Below are 17,475 nucleotides of genomic sequence, written 5' to 3'. Positions count from 1 at the left end.
AGGAATTTGTTTTGTTATGGTTTAAAAGGAGATTACAGAAATTCATGGGGTATATATCCGTGGCAACTAGTTATGATGGCTGTATACTGCCTCCAGGATCAGAGGCAGTATGCCTCTGCATACCAAGTTGCTGGGGAACAGCAGCAGGGAAATGCTACTGCCCTCAGGTTCACCTTGTGGGCTTCCCATAGGTATCTGGTTGACAATTGTGGAGACAGGACATTGGGATAAGTAGGCCTTTGTTATGTTCTTATTGTGAGCTAGACTTCTTTAGAGGGAGAGGCAGTCATCTCTTAAGTGATAAGAGTTCATCATTTCCACTGCCAATGTATGAACCAGAAATTACCCTCTTCTGCCCAACCCTGCTCTTTCACCCATATTTGTGTGTTTTTCTCCACCAACCCCCACCACAACCTCTCCTTGGTGCTTGTAGTATTAATGACAAGACTTCACCACATGGTTGTGCTTGAATGCTAATGAAATCACAGGGACTTTTTTTGCATTGATTTCAGTGAGACTTAACCACAAGTAACTTTGGCTAGACTGGAGCCTCTCTATTTAGATGTGTTCAAATGATGGATAGTCACAAACATGCAGGTGATTTTGGACAGTGTGGAACGATGATATAGATCACATTCTTACACAGTAAATTTCTGCTTCCAAGTTAATAAAGTCCATATATAAGCTGAAAGACAACAGAGCATAGCTCTTCCCAGGAACAGGGCGCTACAAAAGTGACACTACTAATGGCTTCTGGATAAAATTATTCAAAATATCTGTCAAGCTAAATACTAAAAAAATTAGTACAGGATGCAAACACTGATGTTTCAATTAAGAGAGAGAGAGAGAGAGAGAGAGAGAGAGTGCATGCGTATGTGTGTATACCCTTTAATTGAAATAACAGATGTTGTGCTATAGAAAATGTTTGCATCTTTTATTAAAATGTTGAGTAAGAAACCTGAAAGATATTTATATAAAAAAAATTGGCATATGCAATCTGTCTGATATCGTGGCATGCTCTTGTTATAAAAAAAGAAGCAAGGAAAAGTATTACTGGAGATTTTAGATAAAGGTAAAGGGACCCTGACCATTAGATCCAGTCGTGGACAACTCTGGGGTTGCGGCGCTCATCTCACTTTACTGGCTGAGGGAGCTGGTGTACAGCTTCTGGGTCATGTGGCCAGCATGACTAAGCCGCTTCTGGCGAACCAGAGTAGCGCACAGAAACGTCATTTACCTTCCCGCTGGAGCGGTACCTATTTATCTACTTGCACTTTGACGTGCTTTCGAACTGCTAGGTTGGCAGGAGCAGGGACCGAGCAATGGGAGCTCACCCTGTTGTGGGGATTCGAACTGCCAACCTTCTGATCGGCAAGCCCTAGGCTCTGTGGTTTAACCCACAGAGCTTTTAGGATCTTCCAATTACATACATTACTGATATAATTTCCGTTGTATAAAAGGCCTTCCAATTTCAGCAATGTTACAAACTGACTTATGCTACTGTCCTAGTGAATAACATTTCCCCCCTTATCATAGATGGCATCCAGTCTTGCAACACAATTGTAGGCAATTCTTTTCAGAAGGAAGACTGACTGGGTTCAACGAAATAGATATGCAGCCTTAATCTCTTAATCATTGGATTAGAGCATGAAAATTAGTATTAAATGCACATATAAAGATGATGAAGGTCAATGTCAATGAGCATTTGTGTGATACTGTTACTGCTTTTTGCAGTTTCCGCCAACCAAATACCCCTAGCAATAAAATAGCATAAGTCAATGTGCTGAATTAATACATTTTCATTTGCATGGATGACTAAATCTTGTAGTACTATTTTGCCTATACAGATTATAAACAAGAGGTTCCCCTTTATAAAATGTAGATGAAATAGGCAGAACATTCTACTGTTACTAGTGAAGTTTATTCAACAAACTATATAATAACTAGCAATACGAGCAAAATCACCTGTTAAAAGAGATTTCTGAATTATGAAGCAGTATATAAATGCTTTTAAATAAAATAAAGAAGACTTGATTAATCCACCTGCTACCAATTAAAAATACACATAACTCAGAGAGCTATAAAACACATAAGCCCTCAACTTTTTTGGAAAAATCTTGTGAATTCGAAGAAAAATCTGGAAATGTTGATATTCTTCTCAGAAAAAAGCAGAGGGGTACTTTTATTGTGAGATCTGAATTTCTCTCTGGATATGCTGTTAAGTTACAAAATTAAATGTACTTCTTTGTTTCTAATCACAGAAGACCATAAAAAGCTTTTTGTATGAACTATATCCTCCTTAATTTAATCTCCATAGTAAAATCCATTGCAAGAATATATGTAATGACAATTCACCCTTCTATGGGAAAAACACAATTTTCCTTGTTTTCTATTTATCCTATAATCAGAACCCTGCGGGAATTCAGTATCTGCTACAGTAAACATTTTTACTAAGAAACATTTCATTATTCATGTTGTATAGGCAAATGGTAGCAAAAAACAAAAACAAAAAGTGAAATATCAGGTCTTCTTACCAGTCTATGCCCAGTTTTCTTGCCTTTAGTAACTGGTTTTCAATCCAGTTTGGCCTTTGTTGTTCAATGCTCTGTATAATCTTGTGAGTCACTTGTTTAGGGCTACTTTTCTTTTTCCCTATAATATTTTCCAAACATACACGAACCAAACTGAGCTTCTCTTTGCTCCATCTGTCAAGAGTCGTACCCGTTAAAAGTTCTGTGGTGTTTCCATCCTCAAATATCCGACATATAATTACAATCAAGATCCAGACAAGAAGACCAGCTTTTTTCGATTCAATTAAGTTTTTTGGCATTTTTCTCTCAGAGAGAAAAAAGAAATACTTAATTGGGGGAGGCAAACATGCAATCACTGTAGGTAACTTGCTGATTACAATAGATACTGCCTGAGCAGCAAGCCTTGTGAAGCCTTTAAAAAAAGAATGAAAGAAGGTATGATTAACATTAAACACTCTTGCTATACAATGCAGTTATGAAGACTGAATGCCAATGTTTAATTTTAGATGTCTCTTAGATGTATAGCCCTGGTTCACATGTTTGCTGGGGTTGCTACTATTATTTTGTGGTGGTGGAGTGAACATGACTTCATGCAGATAATATTTTGTGTAACCTGGACAGTCCATAAGACCAAAGGGTCAGTTAGTGAATATTTCCACCCAACCCTTTTTTATGTGAAGAAATCCCATCAGCCAGTTCTTTTTATGATCAGTCTCTTGAACTGAGCATCTGGACAAGGTGGTGGAGGCAGGCCAGGGTTAAATGTCCTGGAAGTGGACCGGAAGAGGAAGAAGAGTTTGGATTTGATATCCCGCCTTTCACTCCCTTTAAGGAGTCTCAAAGCAGCTAACATTCTCCTTTCCCTTCCTCCTCCACAACAAACACTCTGTGAGGTGAGTGAGGTTGAGAAACTTCAGAGAAGTGTGACTGGCCCAAAGTCACCCAGCAGCTGCATGTGGAGGAGCAGAGACGCGAACCCGCTTCCCCAGATTACGAGACTACCGCTCTTAACCACTACACCACACTGGCTCTGGAAGTGGACCGGAGTGAAGCCTTTTGGCCCAGCCCAGCCCACCCGCTGCAACCAGTCTGTCTGTGATTGGCTGAATGTTGGGCAGGCTAAAATTCACTTTCCAGGCCAGTGCAAGCCCAATTTGGAGTCATGCTGGCCTGGGAAAACACTTCAGCTCCATGTCCTATGCTGTCCCTGCATAGGGCACTGCATAGATGCCCAACCCCAAAGGTAAGGATCATTATATGATCAGCTGCTTGTACAGAACATCTAGTTCACACTTGATGTTTTCTGTGTGTTGGAGGTAGGGCTGCAAGATTGCATGCTCATTAAGTGCCATCAGAGCCAGTACCAGCCTCTTGTTGCAAATAAAGATTGTGCGGATTTATTCTCTACCAAGAATCTCACTCATTGCCTAACCAAATCTATATCAACCTAACCTATTTCACAAACAGATAGGTAGCCGTGTTGGTCTGCCATAGTCAAAACAAAACAAATTCCTTCCAGTAGCACCTTAAAGACCAACTAAGTCAGTTCTTGGTATGAGCTTTCGTGTGCATGCACACGAAAGCTCATACCAAGAACTGACTTAGTTGGTCTTTAAGGTGCTACTGGAAGGAGGTATCTGAAGAAGTGTGCATGCACACGAAAGCTCATACCAAGAACTGACTTAGTTGGTCTTTAAGGTGCTACTGGAAGGAGGTATCTGAAGAAGTGTGCATGCACACGAAAGCTCATACCAAGAACTGACTTAGTTGGTCTTTAAGGTGCTACTGGAAGGAGGTATCTGAAGAAGTGTGCATGCACACGAAAGCTCATACCAAGAACTGACTTAGTTGGTCTTTAAGGTGCTACTGGAAGGAGGTATCTGAAGAAGTGTGCATGCACACGAAAGCTCATACCAAGAACTGACTTAGTTGGTCTTTAAGGTGCTACTGGAAGGAGGTATCTGAAGAAGTGTGCATGCACACGAAAGCTCATACCAAGAACTGACTTAGTTGGTCTTTAAGGTGCTACTGGAAGGAGGTATCTGAAGAAGTGTGCATGCACACGAAAGCTCATACCAAGAACTGACTTAGTTGGTCTTTAAGGTGCTACTGGAAGGAATTTGTTTTGTTTTGACTATTTCACAAAGTGGTTGTGAAAATAAAACAGGATGCCTCTCTGAGAACCTAAGAAGTGTCTTCAGTTGTAAGACTATGTACACTTCATTTTATACGCACACTAATCATCTTACTCACATTCAGTGGGATATATCTCACTGAGTTTCCTACTTCATCAGGAAATTTAAAGGTAAAGGGTCCATCTCCATGTTGCAATCTAGCCATAACAAAAATCAATATACTATCTGTATATTATCTATACAGTTCTGCTACTTTAATACCACTTGAAGTTGGTTCAGACATAAATTACTCCCACATTCCACATTAAAGACCCTTTCATAAAAAAATAAGAGTCAAATATAAGCATGACATTTTTAAATTTAAATTCAAGCACAAAATGAATAAAGGATTTTGAAACTTGTCTCAGGAGCTAATTAGAGGGAAAGGTTCCAAGTTTAAAAAACGGCATGCCATTACATATTAAAAATATGTGACAAAGTACATTCCAATGTTACACCCCAGCATAAACTATAAATTAAACTTGTGATGATAGTAACATATTTACAATAAACAAAATATGAACATAGCAATCTGTTTAATAAACTGTAAGACGTAAAGAAAAACAGGTTGCTATTTTAATAATTGGAGACCTTTAGCTATCACTAACATAATTTTAGCAAATACAATAATGTATTAAATGTATTAAAATTTAAATAAAATTAAAATTGATCATAAGTCGCGGTTGTGCTTATTTTATGGCAGTAAGTTCCTTATCTTCTGCTGCTCATGCTGTTATTCTTGTGTGGTGCATCTTCCTGTCCTGCAAGAAGCGCTCAGAGACCCAGAAGAGCCAGTGTGACTGGATAACAGTGGAGACAACAAAGGCAGAGCACACAAGAGCTCTCTGCTTCCACTACCACATATGTAAGCTAAGGAAGAAAGAGTATTGCCTCCTCACTTGTCCCAACACAATGGCAGAAACATCTGGCTAACTGGGAGCCTAGGAACCTAGCCACATCATGATGAGAGCTACCACGACAAAGATACAAGGGTGTATGTTATTTGCAGCATTGTAGTGTAGGAAAGGGTCCCACCTGCTCTTTAATCCTACTTTCCCACCCACCCACCCACTACAAACACATGGTATAATGCCAGTATGCCAGGCACTGAACTAAGAAGAATAGCCAACTTATCTGTAACAACAAAACAAATTCCTTCCAGTAGCACCTTAAAGACCAACTAAGTCAGTTCTTGGTATGAGCTTTCGTGTGCATGCACACTTCTTCAGATACACTGAAACAGAAGTTTCCAGACCCTTCTATATAGTGAGAAGGTGGGGCGGGGTATTACTCAGAAGGGTGGTGGGAATGGGTGATTGGCAGATAGCTGTGATGAGCCTGTTGACGACTCTTAACGACTGCAATAGGTCTTACAGGAAAAAGCAAGGGGTGAAAAGGTAAAAAATGGCTTTGTCATGTATAATGAGATAAGAATCCAAGGTCTTTGTTCAGACCAGGTTTCTCCATGGTTTTAAGTTTGGTGATAAGTTGTAATTCAGCAGCTTCTCTTTCCAGTCTATTTCTGAAATTCCTTTGTAGTAAAACAGCTACTTTGAGATCTTGTATAGAATGTCCTGGGAGATTGAAGTGTTCTCCTACTGGTTTCTCTGTCTTGTGATTCCTGATGTCCGATTTATGTCCGTTTATTCTTTGGCGTAAGGTCTGGCCTGTTTGTCCAATATAGAGAGCTGAAGGACACTGTTGGCATTTTATGGCATACACAATGTTAGACGATGAGCAATTAAATAGTCCTTTGCTCATCGTCTAACATTGCTCTAACATCGTGATTGCTCATCGTCTAACATTGTGTATGCCATAAAATGCCAACAGTGTCCTTCAGCTCTCTATATTGGACAATAGGCCAGACCTTACGCCAAAGAATAAACGGACATAAATCGGACATCAGGAATCACAAGACAGAGAAACCAGTAGGAGAACACTTCAATCTCCCAGGACACTCTATACAAGATCTCAAAGTAGCTGTTTTACTACAAAGGAATTTCAGAAATAGACTGGAAAGAGAAGCTGCTGAATTACAACTTATCACCAAACTTAAAACCATGGAGAAACCTGGTCTGAACAAAGACCTTGGATTCTTATCTCATTATACATGACAAAGCCATTTTTCACCTTTTCACCCCTTGCTTTTTCCTGTAAGACCTATTGCAGTCGTTAAGAGTCGTCAACAGGCTCATCACAGCTATCTGCCAATCACCCATTCCCACCACCCTTCTGAGTAATACCCCTCCCCACCTTCTCACTATATAGAAGGGTCTGGAAACTTCTGTTTCAGTGTATCTGAAGAAGTGTGCATGCACACAAAAGCTCATACCAAGAACTGACTTAGTTGGTCTTTAAGGTGCTACTGGAAGGAATTTGTTTTGTTTTGACTATGGCAGACCAACACGGCTACCTATCTGTAACTTATCTGTAACAAAATTTGATGATTGTTGACATTTACCTGTGGCCACTGCTATAGCCCCTACCCAAATAGCATCACTAAATATACCCCTCAATTTTTTTTCATATTAGTGAATGGCTGCCATTCTCTCCTGTGAGGTAAAAATGTAAGTGCTGTACTGAGGGAAACTTATTGCAACAAGAGCAAAACTAGCTCTCTATTGGATGGTATGGATGCCAGGGTGGGTGGGGGAGGTACTATGCATCTTAGTTTGTACTGTGCACAGAGATTTTTTTTTAAAATCTAATTGGTTTATATAGACTATGCATTAAAATTATCACTAAAAAGTCATAAGTTGAAAACAACTACACCTAAAACATTTCAAAATATAAATAACCTGAGTAGTTAAAAATTACATTCTAAAAAATTGCATATTAAAATGCATGTCAAATTTACATTTCAAGGTAGGCTTTTCTGAACGAAAGAAGAAGAAGAAAAGTTTGGATTTGATATCCCGCTTTATCAGTACCCGAAGGAGTCTCAAAGCGGCTAACATTCTCTTTTCCCTTCCTCCCCCACAACAAACACTCTGTGAGGTGAGTGGGGCTGAGAGACTTCAGAGAAGTGTGACTGGCCCAAGGTCACCCAGCAGCTGCATGTGGAGGAGCGGAGACGCGAACCTGGTTTACCAGATTACGAGTCTACCACTCTTAACCACTACACCACACTGGCTCTCTGAAACTGAAGGGTTTCAGCAGGCACCAAGAACAATACATTGACTGTATCTGCCTAACACCAATAGACAGGGAGTTCCAGAGTGCATGTGCTGCCAAATGCAAAGATTGATTCCTTGCAAGTGTGGAATGGACATTACATGGCACTTGTAAAAATGTCAGTGTCACAGTTCAAAGTGGCCAAGTGGGTGTATATGGGATAAGGCAATCCCTCAAGTAAATGGGTCCTAAATAGTTAAGAGCTTTATATACTAATAGTGACATCTTGAATTTGGCACAGTAACTAATTGGCAACCAGTGCAGATCTGTGAGTAGAGAAGTAATATGTTGACAGGGTCTCACTCCTGTCAGGAATCTGGCTGCAGCATTCTGCACTAACTGCAGTTTCCAGACCAAGCACAAGGGAATCCTCACATGAAGTGAACTGCAGTAATCCAATACTGAAGTCACCAATGCCAGGATTACTAGTATGTTTATTCTGTCACCCCATTTGCTTTCCCAAAGAGACCTTGCTGAATGTGGGCCTTTCACTAGCCCACAATGACAAGGATTGCGCTAAGAACTCAGTAAGACAAAGTACTGCACCCAAGTATGTAAGCAATTCCATGAATAGTCTTCTAAAATACCATAAATTGTATTACTATAGTATTCATTATCAAATCACACCACTTAATTCTAATTTTTCAGTTTTGATTTGTCCTCGTTAAATGTATAGCTATTATTTTGACAGGAATTATATAAGCACACCTACATTTCCCAGATTCTTTTCTCTTCATTTCTCTAGGTGTGTAATTCCACTCCTTTGGAACAGTCTTCAGCAAACTTTCAGGGACAATTTGCTTGTGTTGATAGGTTCCATAGTTTTCTGTTGCTTCCCATGAATGCATCAAAGAAATGATCTGCTTCACAATACCCTTAACTGAATTAATCAAAGTCAGCTTCAAGCATCTGATAACCTCTGGCTCTGACTCAACGCAACTAGAAACTTTGGAGACAAAATAGTAATTATATTAATTTAAAAGAAAACATTAAGTTGAGCCTCTTTAGCAACATTTAATGTCACTATTTTAGAAAGTTTTGTATACTTTTCCATGTTACAGTTGTATAATAAAAAAGCAACCAGAGTAAAATAAGTTTCTACATAACAATACTATGTTATCAAATGCTACACTTTTATAAATTATTATTTTCTCAGTTGCCATGCCCTTGTTGTTTTGCTTAGAAGTTGATAATTACTAGTATCCAACATACTACTTCAGTTTATCTTTGCAGTTAGACAAGTTATCATGACTGACTTGACCTGTGTGATAATATAACAATGTATAGTATTTAAAGGTAATTGTGGCTTTTGGTGGTTTAGTTTCTTAAATGGTGGAATAGACAGAGTTCTGGTCCTGGCTACAGAAGAGGAAAATATCAGTTCAGGCTCCTTCCTCAACTGTCATTAGCAGCCATTCCATCAGGCTATAAAAAGAAGCTGAATACACAGGCCTTTCCATCAGTAACATTTGGGTCTTGCTCTCTTTGAAATCTTTCCATTTCAGTTGCTCATTACCAGAGTTCTAGATAACTAAGAAATAGTCCCAGGATTGCTTATCCCCCTCCTTCCTCTCTTTCATTTTGCATCATGTCTTTTAAATTGTTAACCTTAGTGCAAGAACTGTCTTATCACTGACATTTGGGTGCCACCCTGGGAGCTGTTTTTTGGCTGAAGAGCAGGATAAATATACTCTGAATGAATGAATGCTTTAGAAAACACTGAGTTACATCTGCAAGAACGAGGCACATGAAATGAAGTTCAAAATGGAAGTGCCTGATGTGGTGCTACAGATGAAGCTAAGTGGAGATTTTCCTAGAGCGCATCCAAGAATGAAAGTAACTTCTGTGGTATTATATGAAATTTCTACGACTGGTTCTCAATTTGAAACCTAAGATCCTCTTTCAGATGCAATTTTATATTTTCTTTTTTTAAATAAATATTTATTAAGGTTTTTTTTTTATAAAAGAAATGCACAAATAATAAACAACATTAGTTATATCATAACAAAGTCTCATAACTTCTTTGGACTTCCTCACGTCTCCTGCTCCCACTTACATCGTTGAAATTTTTTTTCAAGCAAATTATCATCTTGTTTACAATCTTATTTCCACTCATTTAAATATAATCTAACAATTCTCCAAAAGGTTTATGTTTTCCTTAATCTCACTTATCATCAAATTCCAGTCTAATTTAGTGGTGGTCAATTATTTTATGATCAAGCATCCTTCTTAACATTCAACCAAATTACAATATTTTTGTAAATAAATCTTAAATTTCTTCCAATCTTCTTCAATCCTTTCTTCTCCCAGGTGCAATTTTATATTTTCTAAAGCATCCCACACATATGTTGCTGCCCACCTAGCACTGGAAGAAGACCTCTGGGGCAAATTGGGAGTGTGGTACAGGTAACTACAAGGGGTAGGAATTGGTGAATCACATAAACAGAACTCCACTCCCAGCAAGCCTGGATACACCCCCGAAAGAAAATTTCACTGCGTTTTTCATACCTGATATATTGTATAAACAATCCCACATCTGTTCTTTTTCCATGTAGTTTTCAAGAACACCACCAAGTGATTTGGGAGATAAAGTACAATAAGAAAGCACTGCAAAGATTGCTTCAGTCAGACTAGGCCCTTGGCTGCTCTTCATGTCTAGGCAAGTACTTTGTTCTCCACTTTTTGATAATTCAGATTCTTGAATAAAGAAAGAAGAAAAGTTCAGAAGTTGAGGTAGTAGTGAAAGTGTAAGTGGGACCTACAACAAATTTTTTTAGTATAATGAATGTCAGAATCTAGCTAGAATTTGGGCTAAGAAGGAAAATACAAGCTACAGAACTATGCCAGACAAGGAATCCCAGGGTAAACCAGCCTGACTAGGCTGGTTGAATGCAAGCCATTATCAAACAATGGCATGGCATCTACATGTCAAAGAACCTTATCAGGTCTGTGCAAAGCAAGGGTTGCTGATGTGATGGAAAGGCGACAGGAAAGAGTGTCATTTTACACGAGTCTTGGATTTTTGTTGAGAGGTGTGCTGGGAAGGAGGAGGAGGCCAGAGGCCAGAGGCCAGACCTCCATGAGCTGCTGGGCAGGCCAGAACTCCATGCAGCAATGGTCAGAGGAAGCTGCACTGAGAGACAGTGGGCAATGAGAGGGGCAATGGAAGACACTCTTGGGGTATAATTTGCTGCACAGCCTCCAGTGCCCACTTCTAGGTGTAATTATGTCTTAATAAAACCATATTTCTTAAAGACACTAGCCGCTGTGCCTCGATCTTTCCAAAGGAAACCCAACCCTGTGTAAGCAGTTGGAAACACCTTGATTCTCACACTGCTCATGGAGATTGGGGTGGCATGTAATAGTATTTTTAGGCTAAGATCTATGGTCTTTTCTTACACAATAGGGATTTTTCTTACAAAAACAAACTCTTAAATGATTTCCGTGTTCTGTGCTAGAGAAACAATTGTTTACAGCCCAGCATGTCTAGGCAGGATGCAATCCGCTGAAGCTCAGGGTAATGGTCAGTCAAAAGCTTAATAAATGTTGTCACTCCATCCTTGTGTTCCTTGAACACACTAGTAAATATAATCCAACAGCAGGGGGAGAATATGATCTTCAGACATCTTTCAGTCTTTGCTGACATGCATTTGAATAGGTAAATGAGTGCACTGCAACATTCAATAAAAAACAGGACAAAAGTTTGGTTGTGGTGCTCTTCTGACAAATGTTAGACCAAATGCTGGACCAAGAGAGCTGCAGAATATCTACAGCTAACGTTTTAGTAAATAACAAACACATTATATTTTAAACAGTATTAGCATGATAAATGTGAATTCCTATCCGAACAAAAAATCCTGAGCAAAAAAATGAGAGAAAATTCGATTGCAAGTATTGAGCCTAATGCTAATTATGTGAAGTGATGACCACGATCCTTCTGCTAATATTAAAATAGCGAACAATGTGGCAATCCTGAACAATTTACTTGTGTTTCTTCAGCGGTAAAATATTGCAACTATAGAAAGTGTCAGTACTTACTGGAATTCCTCAGTAAAAGTTTCACTAAGAGACAATCGTGATGTAGCAGGGTTTCCAAAAGCAAGTTCCAATTACAGCATGGCTGGGATAAGAGCAGCTTGAATTGACCCTGGGCTGCCATTCCTCTGGCTGATGGAGTCCTTTCAAAATGTAAGATAAAGACAGAATAATGTCGTTAATTTATCTATGAAATTAATAGCCTTAAAGTGCAGATGTAATGCTAACTCCTTTAAATGTCAATTCCTCCCAGATTACTCTGAAAATGCTTTCATGGTTGCTTACTTTAAGGCTGCTCAGGGAAGGAATTACATTTAATCTCAACTAGCTAAAAAGCAAATTAACATTTGGTAGACTGCCAAATTTTAACTGATACAAAGTAACCTCACTTATCTCTTTCATTGGGGCCAGATATGCTCTTGTTTCATGAGGCAAAAATCATTTTTAATGCCTGAATAAATCTGAGGCATTATATTTTAGTTCAATGTTGTATTTAAGTGTTTAGAGTGATGTTATAAAATATTTGAAATCAAGTCTGTGAAATAAGAAAGAAACAAATAGGGTTGGGTGGGAAATACGATGCGAGCTACTTGTCACACTATAATTAAGGCAGAATTATAAAAGTATATTCGGTAACATAAAACAGATGTGTCCAATTCTGGGCACCCCAGTTTAAGAAGGATGTTGACAAACTGGAACGTGTGCAGAGGAGGGAAACCAAGATGATCAAGGATCTGGAAACTAAGCCTTACGAGGAGCAGTTGAAGGAACTGGGTATGTTTAGCCTGGAAAAGAAGAGACGGAGAGATGATAGCCATCTTCAAATATCTGAAGAGCTGTCACATGGAAGAGGGAGCATGCTTGTTTTCTCCTGCTCTTGAGGGTAGCAGCCAAGGCAATGGCTTCAAGTTACAATAAAGGAAATTCCGACTAAACATTCAGAAAATCTTTCTACAGTAAGAGCTGTTTGGCAGTAGAACAGACTCCCATGAGAGGTGGTAGACTCTCCTTCTCTGGAGGTTTTTAAGCAGAGGTTGGATGGACATCTGTCATGGATGCTTTAGCTGAGATTCCTGCATTTCAGGGGGTTGGCCTAGATGACCTTTGGGTCTCTTCCAACTCTATGGAAGTTCTATGATTCTATGGATTATATATTAAGTATAAAGGCTTCATATTAGCCCAGTTCCCTGCTCCATTTCCCAACATTTCTATGAATTCAGATAATGTTCAGGAAATGCATAGCTCTTTTCACCATGCTACCATTACCATGCTACGTAATTAGGTATCTAACTATACAAATTAGAGCAACACTTCCCTTCAATTTCTAAACTTAAGAAAAACAAGGCCTTTGGACAGTTAAGTATTTAAAGTAATATCTAAAGTGACTTATGGAATATTGAGGTAGAGAAAAAGCTCAACTATCATTGACCAGATGGGATGTTATTGCTTTTCAGTATTTGCCAATTCTTGGCTCTTAGAGCATCATGCAAATTGAAATGTATAGTTGATGTGATTCACTCAGAGGGAAAATAAGAGTATTACAGACATTCCCTGAAGCCACTATACTAACACTAGTAAATGCACTGAAAAGTTTTATATTGGACATATGGAGAAGCATATGTTCTCTCATCTTACAAGCTCATGTAGCTGTGAACACAAGGCTAGCCACGTAAAGAGGAAAAGGTGAACTATATATAAAATATGACACATATAAATGTTTAATTTGGTATTAAGAAAAGAACAAGTGACGGTTTGCATCTACCTCTACAAATCTACTACATTTGGGAGGCCAGCTCATCCGGGAGCTATTGGCAATCTTACCACTTTTTTCATATCCTTTCTAGTAATATATGGATGCTTTTACATGGTACCACTAAGCTGTATTGGAGGTAGGAGGAAATGACTAGCACGGCAATGCCAATGGAAACTGCAGCACCAGCAATCAGGGTATAGCCCTTTAATTCAAGCTCCTCCTTTTATGCACATTCACCAAAGCTTAAAATTGGGCATTCAGCCACTAAATCAACATGAACATGCATGGAAAATCATTTCTTATTAACTAAAGATGCATGCATGCATGCATGCATTTATTTATTTAAATAGTTATGAAAATATGTATATACTGCTATAAGCAGCTATATCATGAAAATATCAAAGTGGTTTACAGTGTCATGTCGTGTCATGTCGTGTCATGTAGTGGTTAGGGTGCTGGACTAGGATCAGGAAGGCCAGCTTAAAATCCTCAGTCACAGAGCTGGCTGGATGACCTTGGACCATTCACACACTCTCAGCCTAATTCACGGGATTGCTGTGCAAATAGAACAGGGGTGAGGAGAACCATGTATGCTGTCTTGACATTCTTGGAGAACAGAGGGAATTAAAAATAGTAAATAACTAAGTACACATATCATCAACATCAATTTTTTTCAATCCCACTTTGAGTTACATTACAGGAAGCTTAACATCTAATCTAAAGGATTGATTCCAGCATTACACAAACTGAAGTCCATTTGTGCAATGGGGCTCTTTCTCATGTCAAAACATTTATACTGTTTATTAGTCTTATTTTATAAGCTTCAACACATTATTCATGCAATATTGACTAATGTGTAATGATAAAGACATGACCCTTATTGGAGTATTCTAGGTCATACATGATTAGAAATGTGTCAGTGTTCACAGGGCCCTTTGTTGAATCCCTAATAATCTGCTCCATCTTCCTCCGTGCATTTGAAAAGGCCTGAAGTGGGAAGCACCATTTGAGTAGTCTTTTTACAAGATTTAGGGTTCTAAATTACACGAGGAACACACCCATACAGAATAGGCCTTATAGAGGACAGCAAGGCCAGCTGACAGGGACCTTGATGGAGTGGATGGGGACAGAAAGTGTGGTCCCTGCTCTACCCCTCATATGATTCCAATTCTACAAGGCACTTGACATCTGAATGGAGCTATGATTATTTCTATAACCGGGTTTACACAGATATGCTGACTATAAATTTGTTTTATAGTTGCCTCTAAAGAACCTCCATTCACACTGGACATTAATAAACCGAAGTGCAGTTTCCTCTTATTTTTTCTGTATTAATATATTGAATGGTAGGAAAAGCTACCATAATGTTCTGTGTATAAGACAATGTTTTTTGCTTTAAAAAAGTAGTCAAAAATTGGGGGGGGGTCATCTTATACAAGGATGGTGAATGTACAGGTGTTTGGGCTTGGGCTTTGTGGCGGGCAGCCTGGGCTTGGGTGTGGGCTCTGGTGCGGGCGGTATGGACTTGGATTCAGGTTTGGGCTCTGACACGGACAGTCTGGGCTCAGGTTTGGGCTCTGGAGTGGACAGCCCAGGCTCAGGTTTGGGCTCTGGTGCAAGCGGCCTGGTCTGAGGTTCAGGCTCTGACTCAATTTGGGGTTCAGAAAAATAGGGGTTGTCTTATACATGGGGGTGTGTTATACATGGGGAAATATGGCATGTTGAAATTAAAGACATAGTCATTAAATGTAGCAGAAGCTAAAGATTTACTTTTTCAGAATAAGTATTAAAAATCATAGCATTCATTTAAATACGCAGGTTACTGAGAAAGGATACAAATTCTGTGGGGAGCATAGATAGCCTGCTAAAATGGGTGTGGGAGGAATTTTGGTCCAAAGTTAGAAAAAGAATGACAGTACAGCTGATGGCATATGCTCCATATGTAAATTGTCATTGCACTTACTGAAACGGCAAGGAAATTATGCATTGCTTCCAAACATGCAACAAATTCTAAAAATACCAAATACGAACAAATCAGTTGTTCAAATGAAGTTTAGTTTTGTAGAATTATCTAGCTTTTCTAATGCCCAAAGTTACTACTTTTTCCAGATACAAATAAAGTTTCATGTAATACTCAAAATTTAAAGTCAAAAACTTAGATTGAGTTATTTTATTGTGAAGAACAACACATTTAAACATTACTAAAGCAAGAGATTATGTCTATAATAAAACATCAATGTTAAAATAATTAGATACTGCTAAAGAATTGTTGTTCTTCAACAACAATTACCATCACACTAAAATAGTTTGAATTGGAAGCTGGTGTAAATATAAGATGCCTGTAGTTTATCCCTGGGTACGTGCGCTGGGGAATGTGTGAGCACAATTGCTCACTATTTGGCCCACATTCTTACCATCAGTTTCAAACAAGGTAAACAAAAGCAGAAATCGCAAAGCAGCTTAAAACCATGTTTATGGTCAGCGCCCCATTAGAAAAGCAATAGAGGAAATTTGTATCAGAGAGTGGAGCATCTGGATGAGGAAGTGTGGCTCATTTCAGATCCCATCAGCTGGGCAAAAAAATGTGTAGTCTATACATTAAGTCTACACAGGCCGCACATGGAATCTGTGTGAGAAAACTAGTATTAGGAAAATATATTTGATATCTCTATAATTGTCTATTGCAATTGACTTGAACAGTTGCTCTGCTATTCTGATACTGTTGTTTCTGTGGTTTTATTTTATAATTTTAACTTATTTTATTTATGATATTCCTGTAACACGCTCATTTGGTGAAGGACAGGCTAAAATTAAAAATAAATAAATAACATTGAACTGAGAAATCAATAGATTCTATCTCAGTTTCTTATCTACATTTTAATATAAAGATACTTACTTCAGTAAAGAAGGGGAAAATTCTGTGATGCCAGATAACCAGCGTAATGGTTGGTCAACAGCAGGCTCCAAAAAATCTGAGGGCAAGGGATCACCAACACTACTATGAAATGTCCTGAAAAATACAAGTAGTTCAAGCAGAATTAGTTCAGTAATCATACTTCTTTAACAGCTTTTGAACAGCAAACAAGTATTTGGCTTGGAATCAATGAGCTACTTATAGAAGGTTTTTCAGTTCACACAAGGGGGTCTCCAATTTCAAGTCACAGTCACTGTTCACACATTATTATTGTTGTTGTTGTTGTTGTTATTGGTATTATCTGCCCTTTACCAGGACGTCCCAGGATGTGGGTTACAATAATTTAAAATGCAAGTTAAAAATAGTTTTTAAAAATTACAGTTGCTGAACAGGGTGGAATATAGTGTCTCCAACCCACAACAGTGGCGGGAAAGCCTTGTTGCACAAGCAACACTCCACTTGCTGTTCTTAGGATTCAAGTCAAAGTACAATATAAAATTTTTCTGCTCAGATTTAAGCTATGATTTACATTTTAATGTATTCCTGTTTCTACTAGTCAGAGAATGACAGACAGTAACAACCCTCTCCTGCTGTTGCTCCACAGAGACTGGTATTCTGTAGAGCTGGGCTACTGTGTAGCCTTTACACTTAATACAGAATTCTTTCTGCTTTGTTCCATGTCCCAACACAGGATAGTTCAGTGGCCACAAATAAACATTTTATAGCCATTTGCCCCCTTGCAAACTAAGGAGGTATTTTTCTGCAACTTCTGTTGATCTTAAAAAACTTTTTTTGAGTATGCTTGCAGCAGTGAGCAGCTCTCTGCATGCCAGCTTCCAGCCCAGCAGCACTTACTAGGCTTGTGGTTCTTGTCTGCCTTGCATAGTGAGGCTC

At 38.7% G+C, this 17,475-nt stretch overlaps 1 protein-coding gene across 5 annotated transcripts in view; it reads right to left on the bottom strand.

The window, feature by feature from the left end:
* KIAA0825 overlaps positions 1-17,475 on the bottom strand; it is a 186,780-nt gene that overhangs the window by 108,420 nt on the left and 60,885 nt on the right. For all 5 annotated transcript variants that reach the window (XR_014161101.1, XM_081880319.1, XM_081880321.1 and 2 more), the window contains exons 13-17: positions 16,564-16,677; positions 11,918-12,057; positions 10,388-10,576; positions 8,592-8,825; positions 2,535-2,943 (exon numbers count right to left, since the gene is read on the bottom strand). Coding sequence is in view for 4 of the 5 variants with exons in the window: in XM_081880319.1 (XP_081736445.1) it covers positions 2,535-2,943; positions 8,592-8,825; positions 10,388-10,576; positions 11,918-12,057; positions 16,564-16,677 (1,086 nt within the window). In the remaining variant the exon portion in view is untranslated. The remainder of the gene's footprint in view (positions 1-2,534; positions 2,944-8,591; positions 8,826-10,387; positions 10,577-11,917; positions 12,058-16,563; positions 16,678-17,475) is intronic.

Source organism: Podarcis erhardii (assembly GCF_964252035.2).
Source record: "Podarcis erhardii genome assembly, chromosome: 11".
NCBI lineage: Eukaryota > Metazoa > Chordata > Lepidosauria > Squamata > Lacertidae > Podarcis > Podarcis erhardii.
This window is presented reverse-complemented; position numbering and strand designations above follow the sequence as displayed.